Below are 21424 nucleotides of genomic sequence, written 5' to 3'. Positions count from 1 at the left end.
CAGCAGTCTGCCTACAGGAAAACATTTGTGAAAGCTAAAGGAAAAGGGTGCTGATGCCAGGGCAGGTGTTTCTAGAGTTGGGCCAGCTTTTTTTAATAAAGAATTCTTTTTTTCCTGGCCAAATTTCAAGGTGATCTAAACAGAAGAAATACATCTAGTCAGTGCCCATCTGAATAAGTTTATTCAGAAAGCAAATTTGTAACAGGATTAAGTCACCTCTGCAACAGACTGCAGACCTTCTTCGCTGTTGTCTCCTTCACAGTACTAGCATAGAACACCCTATAAATATTTATTCCATTTATAATAATGCTCTGTATTAAATCACAGCCCTGCCCCCATTAGTTATGATACAGATTTATGAATAGCCTGAGCAGGCATAAACACTGCAAAAGGCTTAGTCTCTCTTCAAGGAATATACAGCATTTTACAGGGATATACTATGTACACAAACCCATGCAGCCAGGAGCTTGGGAGCCCCTGACACTTATGTTATGCTAGTAACAGACAGACACTGCTGGTGCTATTCACATGAAAGGAGTTCAAAAAACAGCTTCCCTCTTCCCCCGGGGGGTTTGCAGGAAAGCACTAACTGTTCTGTGTACGCTTTTTTCAGTTGTATATGGAAAAATTAAAATGAACCATTTAAAAAAAAAAAAAAAAACCACAAACCAAAACCAAACCAACTTAATCTGCTTCTGGCATTAGGAGAAAAGCTCTCTACCATGCTGTGTAAAGCTTGACCAACTTGGACCCAGAAGAAATGAATTCTCTCTCTTCGTCATTGACAAACCCCAAAATTGATACTGTGGTCCTGTGCTTGCATCTCTTTTGACAGGTTAACAGGGAGGTTAACAGGTGCTTGAGGCACTAGCCCAGGCTCCTGTGTTTGGATCGCACAGCTGTGACGGTCAGGTCCCTTAAACCTCCCCTGCAGTTTTCCTTAAAACTCCATTGTTGAAATTAACCTTCCTAGGAACAGGCCGTCCTTGCCCGAAAGGCAAATTTAGCTGCAGGGTATCTACATGCAGTTCACTTCAACACTTGCACACCCAAGGGCTTTGCTTTGCTGCCGCTTCGGGGGATGCTCTCCTCCTACTGTGTTTTGTTTTCTCCTTAGAATTAGGGCTGCAGCTTGAAGGCAGTGCCAGGTGACACCTCTATTGCTGGTGTGTGTCCCAGGAACTTAAACAGGGGCCACAGGATCTTGGATTCCACCCATCTAATGCACTCCTTACCAAAATGGGAGAAGAGGATGTGTAAGTGACGGAGAGCTAGAACCCCTAGAGTCCAGAAATTCAAAACAAAGCATGTTTATTAAGTGGTTTCCTTTTACTTATTTCTCCCATTTTTTTTAAATAAATAAAACCTTCAGACACATACAAGTGAAACACATCATCCTTCAAAGTGCAGTTACATTTCCACCCCACTCCCAAGAATCACATAAAGCTTTGTCAAGTAACCAAAAAGACTCAAAAGGCAACCCTCGGTCCCTTCCCCTAGCAATGAGAGTAAACGGGTCTGTAGTGCTGCCCAGCTAGCCAGGAGCCTCTCTCTTTTGGCTGTTCAAGGCTGGTTTCAGATACAGTTGCAAGAGGCAGGCTGCAGAAGGAAGGGGGAAGTTTAAGATGCACAGTATGAAACAAACCCAACCTGTTTATAGTCCAAAGAGTTCGTTAGCAGAATAAGTTAGTTACTTTGGGAGCCCTGGAAGGAGCTAGGCCGATTACAGTCACGAGCGATGGATCAGAACCGCTGCTCAGTCACTGCTGTGACGCTGGCTGCTAGCAGCAGAGTCTGGGACAAGGGATTAAGTCATTTTGCCCAAAGTCATGGAATCCCCTTCCCCCCAGCCTGCATCTAGCCCAGGTGAAGCACCAGCGCCAGCTGCCTCCCAGGATTAGTTCGAGTCTGCCTGTACTCCAAGCACACAAAGTAACAGAAGAAAGAGAAAGAGAGGATGAGGTCTGATGCTCAAATTCCATCTGTGCAATTGTTCTTTCCTGATGTCTTTAAAGTAGGTATCTGTTCTGACCAAGGGCACTGAGCAGAGGTATGGGCATGTACAAGTCGGTTAAGTCCTTTCAGGCTCATAGAAAATTGCTGTAAGTAAGATTTGGCGCCACTTAAACTACCATGATTTTGACCTCATCGTTCTCATCAGCACGGTAGAAGAAGGGAATGCACGGGTTTTCCAGCAGGGAGCCCAGCCTCTCCTGAGGGTTCTGGATTTCTCTGAGAAGCTGCATTATTTGCTTTGCTGTGGGGTCCTCTTGGCTTGGCTGAGCAGCTTTACTGTCAATAGGGGAGAAACCGGATTGATGAAGAACAGCAGCCTCTTGTTCTGCTTCATCTGATAAATTCACTTCTCGTAACCCTGTAAGGAACACAGACGAGGCAGGCAGGTAACTCTTCCCATCCATGCACAACAGTGAGACCTCGGGTTATTCCATTTTACATAACTTGTCCTGGCTGCAGCTTACCTTCCCCATCAGTGGCATTCAGTTCAATGCGCCTCTCCACTGGAAGTACGCTTTCGTTCTGACTTGCTAACAGCTCTGGGTTTTGAGCAGCTGCTACGTACTTGCTGTACCATTCATTTCTTTCCCTGACCAGGCGCATCACTAAGTCCTGCAGTTCCAGTAGTTTCATCTGCACCAAAGTAAAAGAAAGCCTATGAAATGTGCACATCCCTGCGGCCACAAACACTGCATTACAGCTTGCAGTCCTGCCTCTGTCACAAAATCAGCAACTTCAAAGTTAAAGCTAGCTGAAGAACAACACGTGCAGGTTTGGACTGTGCAAAGGCTCCCCAGGCCTGCCCTGCTTGGAGGAGGAGTACAGAAAAGATTCCTTGCCTTCATCTCTTCCTTATCCTGAGCCAATCTGCTGATGTACTCCTCTTTCTCCTGGTGTCGCTGTTTGAGGATAGCCCTTTGACTCTGGTATAATGCAATATACTCCCCTGGAATACAAGAGAAGCGTAAGTGTTAGCATGATTGGGGTACAAGCCTTACGGTGAGCACAGAACTATGTGGCGTGAGGATCCAGCAAATCCAACCCTGGATTGGAGATCTAGCCTAGTTAGGCAGCAGTAGGAGACCTGAACTGCTTGGTAGTTGGAGGGCTTCAGCTCCAAAAGCTGTTGGGGACCTTCTATTCCCCAAATAAATAATGCATTGAGCAAGCTTTAGTTTGTGCTGGTGTTGCCTAAACATACCAATGGTGTCTGTTTCCCCAGACAGCTGTATGCAGCGATGTTCTAACTCTTCTAGCCGTTCCTTCAGATCAGCTTTCTCACGCATCAGGTCTGTGAAACGGGACTGAACACAAAAATTGGTATCAATCATCTGAACTGCTTCATGTACAGAGAATACCCGTGTTAAAGACGACACCCCAGGGAACAAATCTTGCTGCCTTTACAACTTGTCTCCAGTTTGATGCTAAAAAGGAACAGAGAGAAGATAGCAAGCTAGAGAAGGTGTAAAAAAGCATCTCTGTATTTTGGGAAGCAGAAGGGCTGATGAAACAAAGTGCCTTTTAACCTTCTCATTGCTGGGACAGCACAACTCTGGTCGTACTCGGCTCCAAGACTGCAGACCACCTGCTTCATCCAAGCAGGGTGAAGATATTCAGTCTGTTTTTCAGCTATTTCTTTAGGAAAAGACCACAGATGAGTGTTAGGCCCTTAGACTCACAGTCTTGGGGGGGGGTGGGAGGGGAGTTACTGCTGCAAGCTTTCCTGTGCTGAGACAAGCTTTTTAGGAAGTAGCTTATTATTATGGAACATCTGCTACTTAATCCCCTACAATTTGTCTGTGTGTGCTATAAGAGTCTGACACTGGATGAAAGTCTAGCTGAGCAGGGTAGCGGGGCTGAAAAAAGAGGCGATCCTTTGCTTACCTGTAGTTTCTCCATGGCAGTTTTCAAAGCCTCGTGAACCTCCACTGGAACAGTATCCATAGTGGAATCTGGAAGGGACAGGTGTAATTCACAGTTCCTCCTTGGACTCACAAGGAGGATTCACAATTTTGTGATGCACTCACAAAACCTGTAGATCTGTTTCACAGCAGCCAGCACAGCTGGCCGAGGCATGCCTCCATATTCACACTGGCCCCAAACTGCACCAAAGTTTTACCTCCGCCCAGCATGACGTTATGTTGCTGCTCCTGCCTAAGAGCTGCTATTTGCTGCAGGAGGCTTCTGCACTGCTGTTTCTGAGCAGCCAGCTGCTGCCTCATATCTTCTCGCTCCTTCTCCACTTGGCACATGGCAGATGTCAAGAAAGCGACCTAAGAATTCCAGAGCATGCACATTAGTGCTTCTCCTGTGTGAAGCACAATCAGTCGTGCGTTTCAGGACAGAGTAACAGTTTACCCCATTTTATTTACGGCTACGAAACCAAAGTACTAAGTGACTGCCCTGGAACTAAACCAGGCAGCAACTACTGCATCTTTTCTCATTCCCAAGTAGTACAAATATGCAGGTTAAATACTAGCTCTCATGATACCTGTTTGATAGCAGTATTTTCCAATTATGACTGTACTTACAGAAAAATCTAGTAGATAATCGACACCATTTCCAAATTGCCTTTCAAACTAAAGAGAACATCATCATCGTAATGAGAGAGTGACTCTGCCAACCGAGTTGTCTTCATAATTAAAGCCACTGCCAGACTTCCAGCCTATCTTGCAAGGATGCTGCAGAAGTCTTGGTTTTTTGCTGCTATGCACAAGGAACTGTTACGCTGCCCTCATCACTGCGCCTCTGCTGGTAGGGATCACAGCTGATAAACAGCCTGCTCCGTGCACCCAGTGGAACCTCCCTGCAATTTAACCTGCCTCCTAGATGTTTGTTTAGAACTAAAACCAAAGGCTTTTCTACCCATTAAGACTCACCATTTCTTCATGGCTTTCAAACTTCTCTGGGATCACAAATGAAGATGTTTGGATTTCTTCGGTCATTGCTTCACTTTCAACTCCATCTCCTGTAAAAGGAGGAAGGTGAACAAAGAGGTAATACCCCGGAGAGCCCAGCTCTACCTCCTCCCTGGAGACCAGCTGCAGCTACTCACCATCTAGTCGGTGCAAAATCCTGCCATCCAGGTCTGCTGCTAATTGACTGATCTGGGCCTGCAGTTCTTTGTTTTCCTTAGCTACAGCTTCCAGACTTTCCTGCAAGAGAGAAGCAGAAGATCACTGAAACCTGTGCAAGCCAGACTGCAAACAGTCACTACATCTTCAGGCAGTAGCACCACACACACACACAAAAAAGCCCCAGTGCTTCTGCTCCAGACAAGTATCATTCACCTGTATTGCACAGGATGTAATGACAGAATCGTAGAACAGCCCAGGTTGGAAGGGACTGTGAAAGATCATCTGGTCCAACCTTTCACTCAATTAATAATTAATGTAGTTAAGCACTTTTCCTCCCGTCTTTCCACTTGCCCCTTTTTACTGTTACCTTCGTCTGCTGCAGCTCTTTCAGGTGCATTTCCACTGTCACCTTCCCCTGAACCTCCTCGTGCTGTAGCCGATCCATAAGCTGTATCTGAAGCAAGTACTGTTTGTGCAGTTCCTCCTTCTCAGCAGACAGCTGCTGGTACGCCACGGTGTACTGTTGTAAGTGGCTGTAGTACTGGTCCCGCTGCTCCTGCAGCCCCCGAGCCTCCTGTGTTTTCAGTTCCAGCTAACATAACAAGATTGAACCATCACATCAAACCATTTCTGCCAGAAAAGCTGATCCCTGTGTCATGATCCAAACTGTCAGCATTGCCCCAAAGCCACCAACAAGGCAGGCAGCCACCATCTGCCCCCACATCAGACAGCAGACGACGGGGGAAGGCTCCCAGCTTGATCATTACAGCACCAATTTCCATCTGTCCATCAAAGTTTGGAAAGTTGCCAGCAGTTTGCATAAACCGCTACATACCTGCCCTGCCATCCCACCGGCTCTTGCTTACCGTTTCTTTGAGCTCCCCCAGGTTCTCCTGCAGCTGCCCAAGCTTCTTGGCCAGCTCCTTCTTTACATGTTGCTCTGACTGTAGGGCACTTGTAACCTCCATGTTTTCATTTGTCTGCAAGACAGTTACCACTGTATAAGGAAATTGCCCCAACCACCATAAACATACACTCTCAATAAACCATGTTCATTCCCCATACAACAGGGTGCCATCCCTCGTGTTATTCTGGGGTGTAACTAAGGGCCATAAATCGACTGTTCAGGGCAGTAAATAACTTACAGAAAGGTTCAGAAGATGGGAGAAGAGCAAGGAAAGAGCCAGGGGAATCAGTGCTGGGACAGTGCCAAGAAGAGGCCTGGCACATCACACAGCCTGTCAGCTCCAAAGCAGATGGGTGGTACGAATATCCCAAACAGAGCCACAGACATTCAAAAAGAAGGAGTTCAGAAAGGACTAAAGAAAAATCGGCGGCTAGACCATGTGTCAGTTTGCCAGGGCCCCAAAGGGGAAGCTGCTGCATTGAAAAAGCTAGAGTAAGGATTCAGCTCCAGGACGGATAAGAATGACAGCAGCAGGAGAGAAGACTCCCGAGAACTTCTTCCTCATGGGCAAATACGGGGAACAGAAAACGGGTATCTTCAAGGGTAAAAGGGCAGGAGGAATACTCAGGGAAGAAAACAGCCTGACTGCCAGGGGATGAGAGGGAAAAGGAAACTGCTCTGGACAAAGATACTGGTTCATCTGCCAGAGCACCTGACGGAGTAAGGAATTACAGGGAACCTCCTGGCGTGGCAGTATGTATCACAGAAGACAGAGCATCCATAGCCTCACAGGACAAGAGACGGATCATGCTTCTGCCAGTTTTTTACATCTGTCCTACAAAAGGATTGCACCAGTGAGGGAAGCAGTGCGAAAAGATGCACGAAAGAGACATACCAGTTTGACAAACCCATTCTGCAGCTCAGCCAGCTGCTCCTTCAGCTCCCGATTTTGGCTCAGTGCCCTACTGATTGTGGCCTTGTCACTCTGCATGTCCTCCAGGATCTGCTGTCTGTCCACAGACTCCTCGTTGTAGCGCTGCACAGCCTTCTCAAGCTCCAGCAGCTGCTCCTCCTGCTCCCGGTTGAGGTGGCTCAGCTGCTCGTTGTCCCGGACCTGGGCCTGGTACTGCCCATGCAGTTCCTCCTTCTCTTGCTGCAGCCGCTGGATCTCTTCCTGCAGACTCAGCTCAGCTGCTGTGGGCCCTGCTGGTGAGGAAGGCTCAATATCCATGGGCTTAACTGCTGAGGAAATGGAATCAAAGCCAGCTCAGTCAAAGGGCTAAATCGCTGTGTAATACACATCACTATTACATACACAAAGCATACCCCAACCTATAGGGCTCTATGACCCAGAAGGTATCACCAGTTGTAGTACCCAATCCTCACTGCAGGGCACTGAGAGGAACGAAGGAGCAAAATGACCCCAAAACCAAGCACAGCATCCTGCCGTGTGCTGCTAACTCCCTCACAGCCCCAGCGAGAGCATCCTGCCACCCCGAACTCCTGGGCCAGAGAGGCTGACAGTACAGTCAGGCAGATACTAAAGACATAAACATCTGCTGGTCAATTATTTGAAGTAATTCACTTGCTGTTTGCTAGCATGAAAGGTTTCTTTGGGTCACCACCAGGCTTTCAGCTGCCTTCACAGCTTCGGAGCATCAGACCTACTTGCAACTCGTGTGCAGAAGTTCCTGCACAGTGGGGACAGAGCTAACCAGCTGGTACTCTGCAGCGCGAAGCCCCACTTTGGAAGCCCTACCTGATTTGCTCAACAGCTCTGTAACATTGGCTTCCAGCTCCCGAATTTGGGCCATATGCTTCTCCTTCTCCTCTGCCATTGTGTGGACCTGCAAGGCCACACAAGTGAAAGTTAAAACAATGTTCATGGTGCATTTACTCCTGCCCACGTTTGTCAAAAGCAGCTGTGATACTGCCCCTGATATTACCTGCTCAGAGAGCTGCTGTACCCGCTGCTGCCAAATGCTCCGCTCCTCCTTCAGTTTCTCTACATACCGATCTCTTTCTGCCTGGAGCTGGTGAAGTGACTCTGAGAGCTGTTCAAAACAAAATAAAACACAAAGAAAATCATATTGGCTAAATAAATTTGGCAGTGACCGCTTAAGGGATAAAGCTTGAAGAAACCAGTGTGAATGCAAAGCTCAGGCTGCATTCTTCTGCCACACAAGTTTCTTTACAGATGTCAAGATTTGGACCATATTTCATACCACCTCTTACCTGAGCAACCTGGGTTTCCAGGCTCGCCTTCTCCTCCAGTGCCATCTGCAACTGCTGGTTTGCATCCAGGCTCCCTGCCTGATTTGAGAACTGCCAACAAAAAAATCAAAGTTAGGGCAAAATGTTAATACTCAATTTCTGCATAGCCTTTCCCCTGATAGTAACCTGCCACATGATCCATGTTGTAACCTTCTATAGTTCTTTAAAGTGCTCCAACTCACAGTGAAGTTCAATGAAAAAAAAAGGGGGGATTAAAATCAAAAAGCTTAGATTTTAGCCCTGTAAAACAGGTTGAACTAGGCGGCTCCTCCCTACCAATTTTATATTTATGTTTTTTTAATTAAGAAAATGCACTTTAATCACATCATTTGACTCAGAAACTTTATGCATTTCCAGAGTCTGTATTATACAGCCAGATCAGATGGTATAAAAGCTTGTGACCTTAAAGGTTGTAAAACATGTCAGGAATTTAAAGCCAATGTCTGGAGCATGTCAGTGGACTAAGTAGCAAGGCTGGTTCAGTTGAGACACGGTACTTTTCCCAGAAGAGTAGCAGCTGGCTTTATTTCAAGGGTAACTTAAGCCACTGTCTGAGGGGAAAAAAAAAAGAAAAGAAAAAAAGAGCAGTTTCTTCCCTCACAGGCTCACCTTAACACCAAGCTTGCTCTCTGAACTGCTAACAGCTGGCTTCATGCATTCCCTTTCTAACTGGCTGCTTCCTCTTAACTTTCCCCAGCTGACTTTCAAGTTGCCACTGTCCAAATCATCACCTTCTGCCAAGGGTGGGTACAAACACCACCCCTACTCAACTGGTTTCTCAATGAGACTGCACAACAACTGAGTAACCAAAATGCTGAACAGATACAAGCAGGCCAAGTCACCGTATTTTTACACTTGGTATGTTCAGTCACCCTCTCATACTGTATAGCGTTCTTTTAGCAGACCAGTGTCACAATGTCTTTCAATCTACTGCTCCAACTCCTTAGAATACAGACTTTCTGTTCCTCAGAGGCCTCACTGAGAGCCTTTTATGAAGAGGATGTCTTGATGGTATTTTGCGCCGTCCTTTAAAAACAAGAGTTAAGTCCTACCCCCACTGTTGGAAGCAAAGTCTTACAATGATCAGTGTGAGCTACCCTCACATCCCAGAAGTATTATGGCTACCTGTTGAATCATCAGTTCAGCCATTTCCAGTTTCTTATGCAAATCCTCCATATCCAACTTCATAGCTGAGTTCTTGGAAACCAGGGAGTGAACCTTCTCTGACAGCTCCGAATTCTGCTGCTTTATTTCCTCACTACTTTTGCTGAAACAAACGAAAAATTAAGTGGCATCACTATATGTACATTTGCTGATGTCCATGTTATAAATTTACAATCCAGTTCTTCATAGCAGCTAGAATCACAGAAACATCACATCTAGTGACTTTTTTTTTTTTAAATTGAATATCCAACCCCCCCAAGTCACCACCTGTGGTCTGTGCCCCTTATGTTTTGTGGCTCTACTGAGAAGAGTAGTGTTACTCTGCAGTAACAAGCAGAATGGACTTACCTCCGTTTGTACAGTTCCAGTTTCAGGTTGTCTCGCTCCTTCACTAACTCTTTATTATGCTGGAGAAAAAGGAAAGTATTGATTCAGCTACAAACTTTAGCCAAACAAATAAGATGTTCAAAAAATACTTCATTTCATCTTTAGCAGATCAGCTAAAGTGGAAAAGGTCATAACTGGCAAAATCCTCAGGACAGGTTTGCTTAGAACCTCCTGAATTTGCCAGGAATAAGTCTGCTCGGTCTTTTCAAATGTGATGCTACTAACTGAACATGAGGTTATTTCTGCAAACTTCTGGATTAATCTCAATACTAAAGTGTCTGTTTGATGGGAGACCCGCCTGGGACAAGGTCTCAGTGAGGCTTCTGTTGTGTGGAGCTGGCAAGACTAATGAAGTAAGGTGCCAGATCTGATGACAGCAACTGGACCATATGATTAGTGGTCACAGAAACCTGAATGAAGTTTGCCTTGATGATGGAGAATACAGGGCTTTACAAGGTTAATTAACAATTAACAAGGTTAATTTCTGTCTCTTCTCTAAGCAGGGACTACAGACTTTGCAGTAGCATAGCAACAAGCAAATAGCCAAAGGCAGAGCTGCTGGTTAAGCATAAACAGAGGTGACTCTTACCTTCTCTGACTGTTTTTGCTGCATAGAGATGGAGGACAAAGTACGTTCTAGCTCTGATACCCTCTGGCGAGATGAATGTAAACGAGCAGCAAGGTTTTCAGCTTCTCCTGAACAAGTCAGAGCAGAGTCAGTTGAGGCTAGACCACAAAGAGCTTTTTGGAACTGGCTGAACAGCACTTTCTACTTTGTCAACAAACTCTTAAAGCAGCACAGAGCTTTGTAAATCAGTAGACCTGGTTCCACTCCTGGCTCTACAGGTGAATCACTAGCAACTCTGGGCAGTAAAGCTCTCTGTAACTACCTTCCTCACTTTTAGAGGGAGAGGATGAAACTTCCTTTGCAGAACAACAGACAATATGTTGTTTGGGGTTTTTTTTTTTCCCTTAATAGAATAAATTGCTCAAATTTAGTTCAGAATGAAAGGCTCAGGTAAAACCTACATTAACGTGACAACTGTGTGGAAGGGAGGGCGGAGAAAAGGGAACAAAGTTTTAAAAGAATCAGAAGAAAGTCAAGAAAAGAACAGTCTGGGGTAGTCACCAGGCCCAAACAGGGCTGACAAGGCTTTAGTGATGCACAAAGAACCTCAACTGCCATGGGATCAAGAGGCTCCCATTTGGGGGCAGCTATGATGACAGAAGCAGTGATGGTGCCAAGGATTGCTCATTAAGGAGTCAGTGAGTGTTGTGAGCTGGCTGCCAGCAACTATCATGTCTGTGACTTGAAATCCACAGCTTAACCAACAGCTTGAGCTGGAGTGCTCGCAGTTAATTACCTGATTTCTGCCGTGCTGCTTGCTGAGTATGTCCAAGGGCTGTCTGCAACTCAGACTTCTCAGAAACTAGAATTCCAATAGTCTGGATATGAACCTTTGGAAAAGGAAAATCAGCTCAGCGCAAAACTTCTTTGCTTGTAACTGCAACGTCACTGTTGCCACACAAGGCTAATTCAGTGAAGGTAAAGAGCTCTTGCAGTTGAGTACGGTCTGGCTGACTGACTCCCAGTTTTCCTGAAGGAATGGACTCATGGCTTCCAGGATGAAGACTGTGAGTGGTCAGTAATCCAGAAAACAGCAGGAGCCAGATGATATTACTGTAATGGAGGCTCTGCCTTACCTGTAGCTGTTCCCTCAGTGCTGCTTGCTCTTTAGAAAATTTCTGTTCGAACTCCTTCTTTTCCTGTATAAACAAATGATGTCTATTCAGCACAAAAATGTAAATATTTAACCCTTGTTGTTTTATGTCAAACTAAAAAAGCAGTGATTCATTGGTAGTACTTCCAGCGTCTAAATGATACCAGTATTTTTAAAGACATACTTCAGTCTTCCATTATTTGAACTACTTCATTATTTATCCATCCTAGAATAGCAATGACAGCATAGCGCAATCACTGCTAGCATAAATGTAGCAGTGTTTGGAATGCAAACTACTGGCAAGGACTCAAACGGTAATCTCCTGCCTCCACTGCAGTCCTCCAATACTTGGAGCATTTAAATATTAGCTTTTGTCAAAATAAGAGCGCTACCTGCCAGGCCTAACTCATGAAGTCAAAATATTCAACCTTATGCTACAAATGAAACAAGATCACGCAGGCCTGCGCCACAGTCCACTATGCTTTCTAGTCCTCAGAGAAACAGACGCCTATTTCTGTATCTATCCAAAAATAGGACACACTTTACCTTCTCCAGCTGATTCACCGCTTCTTGGTTCTGCTGCTTCTACAGAAGAAAATTGATGCGCCAGTATTAATACAAAATACTCTCATACTGCTGAAATGCATTTTCACTTTAATGAAGCAGGATACATGCCAAATTAATGCAAATAGGATTTCCATTATCCTTTTTGTAGAAGACTAGGAAGTTCATCTTAGCTATTAAAAATAACAGATTTGGGGCTCCCTTCACTAATATACTTTATATGCCAGATATGTTTTTCATTGCTCAGTACATTACCACAGTTGTTCTCAAATACCACTACTGAAACCCGTGTACATCTGTATCTGAGCATCCACCAACTTCAGTTAAACTTGCATCCCACATCTATGAAATTAATCGTAGTAATCTTGGTGTATTAGGATAATCACCAAAAATGCTTTTAAAACACACACAAAAAACACCTCCAAAACCCAAACAAAAACCATAGTCTTTTCCTTTAACTGAGACCTTAGACCTTTATCCCACTTAACAACTGGCCTTTAAGTCATGCAGAGCCACACTTACGTTGGCAGGCTTCTGCAAAAGGTGGTATGAGAAAGAGCTGAGGCCAAATGCAAAGAAAAGGGATAATTCTGTCCTAGCCAATTTCAATCTTATGGATGAAGCATCCCTTCCAACTTGAGATATTCTGTGATTCTAAGTATTTGGAGATTTTTCCCCTTCCCAAAGAGTGGACATTGGCCAAGCTGTTTCTTTACTACTACTACTTCAATGCATTTTGAAACATGACTACAGATGGAAGAGGGATGAGTTAGAGGTTTTGATTCTAGCAATGCCAGTGCACAACATAACCAGGAAAAGCAAAGGCCCTACACAATGCCAGGCAAACAGAAAAGCAGGCAAACAAGGAGAATCCTGGGTGGGCAGTGCACTATACCAGGTACCTCTGCAGCCCAACTAAAAGACAGGAAGAAACAAAATGGAACAAAAATAACCCCAAACCAAAAGTAAAACAACAAGAGGGGTCATGGGGTACACTGGGAAATGCTGAACTTTGGGAAAAGTGTAGTTCGAGAGAGGAACAAAATGGGGAAAAGTATTTCACACAAGAAAGGCTCTTTTCAGACTGAAACAACTCCACTTAGGTGCATTTCTTGCAGTGTTAAAGCTGAAGGCTGAAAAGCAGCAGCAGAAATCCATGCAGGCCACAGGACAAAGCAGTTCATTCATCGTGCCAAGAGAAGCCGAGGATATGATCAGAAACCAGCCCCAGGCTCTCTCTTAGACCTATTGCTCCCGCTCTGCTGATATATTTAGAACAGCATCACCACCTGCAGAAACAGGTCTTCACACTGCTGCCAGCACCAGAATTCTGTATCTCAGGGATTCAGACCAGGACCAGAAATAGCTATTTTATCAGGATGCTTATCATCCAGGGAAAGCATGATGAGATCAACAGAGCACACTTAAATGGAAACAACAAAACTCTGTTTCTTGTTCCTCAGATGAGCCAGTACATTCACAAGTGGCCTTAGACTTTGATCCTCTTAACAGGTTTTCCGTACAGCCCATTTTGTTCCTTACAAAGTGCTGTGTAAGCAGCCTTCCTTGTGGCACTATGAGAGAAGCCATAACCTTACAGACACCCAGAGAGCATGGAGGAGCAGCAGAGACAATGTCAAATTGGTCGGTTGGATTGTTTCTTACCAATTCCTCTATCTTTGTAACGAGCTGTTTGTTAGTTAGATTGCTGGAATCCAGGGCTACTGCCAGCTCCTGGTAACGTGTCTGATGGGCACATGCAGACAGGAGAAAAAGGAAGGAGCAGAAGAGGAGGAGGGGAGGAAAAAAGCAATAATTAAAAAGGACAGAAAAATAAATCATTATCACAGTTTGATATAATAAGATTCTCCAAACAAAACAAAATCTACGGTTTCAACAAAAGCAGCTGGGATGTCAACATATTTTATCCATTTCTGCCGAGGCTTCATTTTGACATAAAAGTGAATCAGAAAGAACTGCAGTTCCATGGAAGCCAGATTATCCCCAGTCCCCAAACTGGAAACACCTCCAATACCTGCCTCCTACTGTTGACCACAGCTACCCGATTACAGCACAAGACAACACTAGACAGTGACGTGTGATGTATGTGAACTGTGCATTCAGTTAGGTCTCATTCACACTGCTGTAAGCACAGAGTCCCAATAAGTGATCAACAGTAGCAAATAAGAAGAAAAAAAAATTATAGACTGAGAACTTACTTCCATTTCCTTAATATTTGTGGAAGAAACAGCACTCTCCCCATTCACGTACGACGTAGACTAGAAGTAAACCAGTCAAGTCAGTCAGTTTTATTCCCCAAGGCACCAAATCACTATTAAATAAGAACCAACTGTCATAATACTACTTCTTACAGCACCTTTCACTTCAAAGTAGTGACACAGACAGGTACAGAAAACATACTTTTCTGGCTAAGCATAGATGCAGACTCCCCCTGTGACAGTGATGTGAATTATGCAGATTGACTTCAGATTCTTTTCCACTAAATCAATAATACAGCTTTCCATGAATACATACTGTTCATTCATCCCACTCTGCTTTTCTTCCTACTGGTGAAATTTTACATTCCTAAACCAGGAGGTTTTGCTTCTCAATGCTTAAATATCTCATTGTTTAGTAGGATGTCTGCAGACACCTCTGAGATTGAAAAGTGTTTTCTTGAGCTGACTGCTTAAAGCTCCACATCAAACATTAAGAGAATTAATAGGATAAATGGATCAAAATGAGGCCGTACCTGAGAAACCAGGCCATTGAGTTGTTCAGACAACTGGCGGAGACTTTCTGTAGACGAGAAAGACCTGGGAACAAAGAAAGACCTTGCAATGAAAATTTCTCCCAGAAAACCGCCCAAATCAGAACGACACTGGGGAGGAATAAAACCTTAATTTGTTGGACACTTTGGGATCCTGTTGCAAAGCTGTGTGATAAACACACACAGACACTCACCTGTTCTCATCCAAAGCATTTTTATGATCCTCAGCTTCATGAATCTGTGGATTGAAACACAAAAATTTACAAGCCTGTAAAAGAAGATGGGAGTCACATTTATGAATATGTCACTAAGACTTGATTACATCTGGGCTTGGGTTCCACAGTACCTGTAATTACTGCTTCCCAAAGAGGAACTTCAAACCACCAACTCAGTCCTGGCTTACACATAATTTCTGAGTGGCATGAACCTGGGTTTCTTTGAATGGAGAAACTTAAGTGTTACAGGCTTTATGTTTGCTGTTACTATTTACCAGTTTAATCAACACTTTGCTTTGCTGGGAAAAACTTCAACTGAATCTTTAAGTAGTGAAAAGAAATGCAGATTGATCTGACCGGAGACCTTCTGTCCTATTAAGGGCACTTTCTGCTAATGAAAGAGGAGAGAAGGGGAAGGAAAATAGCAGCTTTGGGAGACGCAGGGGCATGCGCACGCTAGTACTCTCTCTGCTCTCACAGACAGACGATGACTAGATGGAGAGTGGAGAACGAAGTATTTTTAACAGGAGAAAATCTGAACTAGTCATATTTATGAAGATCATCTTTCTCAGAAAAAATGTGGTGTCGCTAACCAATATTCAATGGTTCAATGGCAATATTCATGATGATTCACAAACCTGTATCAGCTGCATGCTCCCAGGAGCAGGCAGAACAGAACCACAACTAGGTAGACTGTTGCTGTTAGATAGCACAGGGACATCGGTAGCAAGCTGTTCAGCATTACGAGTGGCAACATCACTGTCAAAGTACGCCTGTCACAAAACACATCACAGGAATTACAGCCTTCATGCAAAATGAATGAAAACACACATGAACACATCACCCTGTGATCTGCCTGTGAAAACTAGACAGATGTGAACAATCAATCATTTAGAAACACGTGGAAGGGAATCTGTGTTCTCCCCAGAGCAAACAGGTGACTGCATCAATCCACGAACAAACACTGTCCCAGGCCTGTGCCCTCTCAGAGCCAGTCTGAAGAACCGGTGTCCCATAATCAAACTCGCTTCTTCAACGTGGGGCAATAACGTCACCCAACTCTAAGTTCACACGCTAGGTTTACCGCAAAGGAGTCACCAAAAAGCAAGTGAGGGCAAAGCCAGATGGTAGTCACTCTGCTTTGAAAAGCACTATCTTCAAGATGTGTCTGGGGAAAACACAAGATCATTGTATGCAAATTAAGATGGAAAAGAACAGCTTAGTGACTACTTGAAAACTGGGTTAGTCAAACTCAAATGCTCCATCTAAAACTCAGTGAAGTTTGTGGCATGCCATGGACCACAAGTTTAGAAACAGGACATTTATGAACAGGCCAAACTCAGCGTGGCTGGGAGCAGGTGCCTGTGGCCCTGCTGGAGCTATGAATCCCATGACTAGAAGAATCTAAATAGAAAAGAGAAGGGCCAAAAAACTTTCTGGACAGCGATGCAAGTTCTCATCCAGCCTTCGTGGGAGGATGACTAGCATCTGATGACACCTCTACCAAGTCACAGTGAACTGGACAATTTCATCTATCTTGTACAGCATCAGAGGGCCATAAAGGCCTAGAGCAGTGTTCTCGTGTTTTATGGCAATTTGTTTTATTTCATCATCTCCGGTAAATCATCATTTAACAACACTATGAAGCAAATGAGACCAGCTGTCAACACTCAACCCCACCAATATATGGCAGCTCTCTGCTATTCCATCTGAAAGAGCTCCCTCTTACTTCAGTCACCCCCTTCTTGGCACTTCACAGGAAACAAGAAATCTCTCTCTTGGCATTCCCCGTTTACCTGCTCAGCACTTCATTCATGAATCAAGCAGCAAGAACACAGTAACAGTGAAGACAGGTTTAATGAAAGCAATAAGCTGGAAGACTGCAGAGGGAAACAAATAGAATTTTCTCAATTTCTTTTCAGCAGGACAGATACTTGTGCTCTCAAGGAGCAATATATGTTAGGTGCTTATAGGAAGGTCAGGAACTCCCTTACTTCCTCCAGCTACAGGTTACTTCACCTTTATTGGTTCAGACACTCATCAATATAGAGCATCAGATGGACAGAAGGAGTATCTTTCCCAGTACATCTCAAAAATGTTTCCTTAATTTTTTTCTGATCAGGACGTTCTTTTTGCTTAATGCTTCAAGATGCAAAAACCAGTAACGTGCCTTAACCACAAGAACTCCTTCCTTCTTCCTCCACTATAAGCAGTTTTGAAATAAATTTAAAAAAAACCCAAAAAACTATTTGAACAGCTGAATTTGTTGGAAACAGAATTTGTTGGAAACAGAAAGAATTAGGAGCAAAAACCTCCAGATTTTCAGACTTATCTGGAAATTATGCATTGTGAGGTTCTAATAATGTAGAATAAAAAGTTAGTAATTCTGCTCAGCTTAGCATATAGTAGGATCCATTTGCTTTCACATAAAGGCTCCTATTTTGTTGGGTTTTCTGTGTTTCACAGCCAAGAAAGCTGAAGTGGGTGAGATGGGAGGGGTCTGCCTCACATTAAGACACCAATGGCAGCAGTAGCTCAGATGCCAACGATCAGCTTTTCTGCCCTGTAAGCATCAAGTGAGCTTCTGAACAGCATTTTCCTGACTCAGGATTTTTACAAGACGGCAACTGGAAAGAGAAGTATTTCTTTCATTACATATTGCAATTAAAGATTAGTTTTCAAATTATTCCTAAAACCTCAGACACAACAATCCACAAATTCCATAACAGCCAATCGGATCAAATGTATCTCTCCGTGCTAAGGAAGCAGAAGAAAAAAAATTGGGAAAACAAGAATGAATAGAAGGAATAAATTCTCCATTTTCAGAACAGGACTAAAACTGTAGACACAGGTAGGTCTTCACTGCAAGACCAAATGCCATCTCAGCAACAGCACTGGACCACCCATCTTTATCTCACCCTCCAATGTGAAACAAGTCTCTTTCTCCGAGATCTAACTTACACTGAGCTTATGAGCATTAAGTGAAAACAGTCCCCATGACAAGAGTGAAACTTCAATCCAAACATGCTTTCTGATGCAAGACAGGCACATCCAGCACCCACAAAGCTTGCAGTAAGTCTTCACATCACTCAAGTTCTACTGATACACAACCTACACATACAAGGTCCAGTTGGAGGAACTTTCTGCTGTTCACTCCATGTGTTGGACAGAACAGCTGCTGTATTATCACACAAAAAAAGGAGAAAAGGGATACAAAGGCAATTCAGAGTGAACTCCATCTCATCTTGCAGGTTTCACTGCATCTCTCTGGTACCCCTGGTGATTACTACAGTTCTATTTCTTGCTGAAGACACATGGATATGCAGTAAATATAATAATGAGTTACTTTATGACAACTACATTGAAACAATGGTAGGGAAACAAGCTACCAAAATGCCACAAGTGAAAATGAAAAGCAGAGCTTTGGTACAACAAAATTGGAAGAAAATTCTGGGCTACAAAATTTTACTTCCCTGAGTTTCTATGACAATTTGAGCCTTATTTAAATAAACTGTCTGAAATACATTTTTTAAAAAGGCTGTTTGTTTACGTTTGCTCCTGAACACATTTCTGTCGCTTACTGGCGTACTTCCTGCCCTTTCCTCTTCAGAAGCTTGGGAATATGAAGACGCTAAAGCCTGTAAATGCTTGACTCGAAGAATCTGACTTCCTGCCTAAACATATTTAAACCCATAGTACTTGCCAGACTACATCACCTGTGCAAGTTTCATTGCCTGTCATAAAATGGGTTGGCTGGAATAACTAGGCAGCTTACTTAGGGCAGCTGCTTGCCTGGAGATGAGCAGAAACATGCCCTTCAGAAACGAGGCTCTAAGAAATAAAGCAGAAATACAGACTAAGAAAACACTACCTCTTCCTAGTGCAGTTTTCCTCAGCGGTTCAGTTAGTTAATTGCCTCACCCCAAATTCCTGGTTTTCCTTAAAGCTCTGCTGTCTCCAGGAAGAGTTTTTGACAAGGTTCACTTTTTCACATGTTAAGTTTGACACAAACCAGAAGGAAACAAGCACTTATGAGCAATGGAAACGCATGGTAACAGATAGCTCCATGTTAATAAAAACAGCAACAAAACTCAAGCGACTGACAGTGGACATGTCAGGACACGGCTCCATCCGAAAAATCGAGGTCAGTGTAAACAGAACCCAAAGCATGCAGTAGGGAGAGCGAGTCACGGCGAGGGACACAAGCACTGCCTCACCTTCCTCTTGTCCAATGAGGGTATGGCTACCCCATTGGAGCGGTTAAGGTCTGACACCAGCACCTTCAGAATGTTCTGAATCTAAAGGAGGCGAAAGAAAAGGGGAAAGAGAAACGGCTCAGAAAAGGACAGAGAGAAAACGTCAATCAAAGGCAGCCAAAGAAACCGGCATCCTCCAGCTCGTTAGGAGCACGCACCTTGAAAGAGCAGCTCTGGACACACACAGGGTTGTGCAACAGCATTGTATGATCAGACACCACTTCGGCACATACCCTGACTCTAGCGTGCACCTTCCAGTAGAGGTAGTTGCTAACTATTGTAGCACACTTCGTACACTGGCAACACAGGCATCTACACCATTCATATATTACACCAGCATAACCCTTTCCTGGCTCTAGTCGTGTTGTTCGGGAAACCAAAGATCAAGGAGACGGCAAATTATTTGGGAGAAAGAACGAGACACTCACGTTCTCTGGAGGCTGCTGGTCATCGTTGGTGGGAGTCTCGGGTCTACTGCCTTCTTTAGTTTTTCGGTTTTTCTTGGTTCCTGCAGTTGCTCCAAGGTTATTCTTCTGCTGATATTCCTTCAGCTGTGAAAAAAGAATATGTGAAGTCCAAACAGAATATGCCTTCTATGACTATAATGTCAAAAAAACCCCAAACTCCACTGAGTAAAAAGACAGATCAAGTGTAAGGACAAGAGAAATGTCCTTCAAAGAGTTTGTCCCTCATGGGGGGGAATCAAAACAAGTCCAGAGAAGCCTAAAGTAAGAACTAGTGTGATGGCTTTATGACAAGAGGCTCAGAGTTGTAAATGTTCAACTTTTGTATACAGCTAATGATGTTCTTGGGAAACAATTTGATACTCCATACTGCAACTCAAAGGAGATTAAAAGAAATATTTGGGGTGGGGGAGGGTACGGTTATAACTGAGAGCAGTAAGGTAAAATTAATAAAGGGCAATTAATCCTGAATGCAAAGTGAAAAAGCAGTGCCTAATAGTAAGATCTTCCACTCTGTGAAAGATTTTAAGAAGGAAAATTACCGTCCCCACAGATAACATATTAATACAGATACTGTAATAACTGTGAACTAAGGGGAGAAGCAATCTACAACTGATTTTTAAATCATAGCCATTTTGCCCAGGAAAAGCTAGTCTGATAAGCTGTAACTTGAATCCTGCTAGGTCTTCCAGCATTTTTGTGTATGTTATTGAACATCTAAGCCCCAAACCAAGTGAGTCCCAGGTAGTTATATAAATTACCCACTTCCACCAGCACCCAACCATGCCATCTCAGACAAAACACCCCCCGTCCCCCCGCTGCGCCAGGCACCGGGCGGGCAGGGGACGGCTGCAGCCGCGCTTCGGAGTGAAGGTGGGGAAAAAAACAAGTGAGAAGAAGGATCCCATTATTCGGAGGATTTCAAAATGGAAGCCTGAACTGCTCCAGGACACTTTCCCATTCGTATGACTTTGACACAGAGGTGCATCCCGCCGGTACGGATGGGGCCAAGCCGCCCCGGGGAAAAAATTAAGGGAAAAAAAGGGGAAAAAGGAAAAAAAAAGGGGGGGGGGGGGCGGGCGAGGGGGAGGAAAACCCACCAAACCAAACCAAACCAGGCAGACCGCACAGCACCGCAGCAGCCCAGGCCCGGCCTCTCCCCAGCCGCCTGCCCCGGGCCGGGGGCGACCGCCAGCCGGAAAGGCCCGGCCGCAGCGCCGGACACCCGGGGGCTCCCGGCGGCCCCCACCGCAGCCCGGCCCGGAGCGAGCGGTGCGGCGGCGGGCGGGCCTGGCCCGCGCCCCTCGGGGGAGGCCCGGCTCGGCCCGGCCCGGCCCGGCGGCTCCGATCCGCGCGAGGCCCGCGGAACCCGGCCGCCGCCTGCCCGTCCCGTCCAGTCCCGTCCCCCGCCGGCCCCTCACCTTCTTCTTGGCCGCCGCCAGCCTGCTCTGCCTGCTGCCGTCCGCCATGTCCGCCCCGCGCCCGGGCCACGTCAGCCACGGCGGGGAGCGGCGGAGGCGGCCGCCAAGCTCCGCCCCGGCCCGGCCTGCGCTCCCGCCGGAGCGGCCCGGCCCCTCGGCGAGCCCAACGGCCGCTCCTCTCACCGGCC

At 45.0% G+C, this 21424-nt stretch overlaps 1 protein-coding gene across 8 annotated transcripts; it reads right to left on the bottom strand.

The window, feature by feature from the left end:
• Window positions 1-1294: 1294 nt before the first annotated feature.
• GOLGA2 (golgin A2) lies at window positions 1295-21327 on the bottom strand. Of its 8 annotated transcripts, none has more exons than XM_076355599.1 (28): window positions 21237-21327; window positions 19780-19902; window positions 19313-19393; window positions 15734-15868; window positions 15075-15118; window positions 14863-14926; window positions 14330-14389; window positions 13776-13856; window positions 12093-12131; window positions 11530-11592; window positions 11190-11283; window positions 10415-10521; window positions 9787-9845; window positions 9400-9541; window positions 8236-8325; window positions 7947-8054; window positions 7760-7847; window positions 6896-7242; window positions 5960-6073; window positions 5461-5685; window positions 5072-5171; window positions 4896-4984; window positions 4136-4289; window positions 3901-3968; window positions 3218-3320; window positions 2856-2962; window positions 2481-2649; window positions 1295-2374 (listed from the first exon to the last, which is right to left on the bottom strand). In XM_076355599.1, exons 1-28 carry the CDS (start codon window positions 21282-21284, stop codon window positions 2124-2126), a joined length of 3153 nt encoding a protein of 1050 aa, XP_076211714.1. In that variant the 5' UTR covers window positions 21285-21327; the 3' UTR covers window positions 1295-2123. The 8 variants fall into 8 exon arrangements, 7 of the variants coding, with proteins under 7 accessions (XP_076211714.1, XP_076211715.1, XP_076211717.1 ...); XM_076355600.1 differs by having other exon boundaries at window positions 6896-7239; XM_076355602.1 differs by lacking the exon at window positions 13776-13856.
• Window positions 21328-21424: the final 97 nt, after the last annotated feature.

Source organism: Aptenodytes patagonicus, chromosome 18, assembly GCF_965638725.1.
Source record: "Aptenodytes patagonicus chromosome 18, bAptPat1.pri.cur, whole genome shotgun sequence".
In the NCBI taxonomy this organism is placed as follows: Eukaryota; Metazoa; Chordata; class Aves; order Sphenisciformes; family Spheniscidae; genus Aptenodytes; species Aptenodytes patagonicus.
This window is presented reverse-complemented; position numbering and strand designations above follow the sequence as displayed.

What these genes read in the sequence shown, in the direction of transcription:
- GOLGA2 (XM_076355599.1), bottom strand. Translation starts at nt 21,284, where the DNA reads ATGGCGGACGGCAGCAGGCAGAGCAGGCTGGCGGCGGCCAAGAAGAAG. An exon ending in GGAGCATGCAGCTGATACAG is followed by an intron (nt 15,119 to 15,733) that starts GTTTGTGAATCA and finishes TTCAATCCACAG; the next exon opens with ATTCATGAAGCTGAGGATCA. An exon ending in GATTTTGCACCGACTAGATG is followed by an intron (nt 4,985 to 5,071) that starts GTGAGTAGCTGC and finishes CTCCTTTTACAG; the next exon opens with GAGATGGAGTTGAAAGTGAA.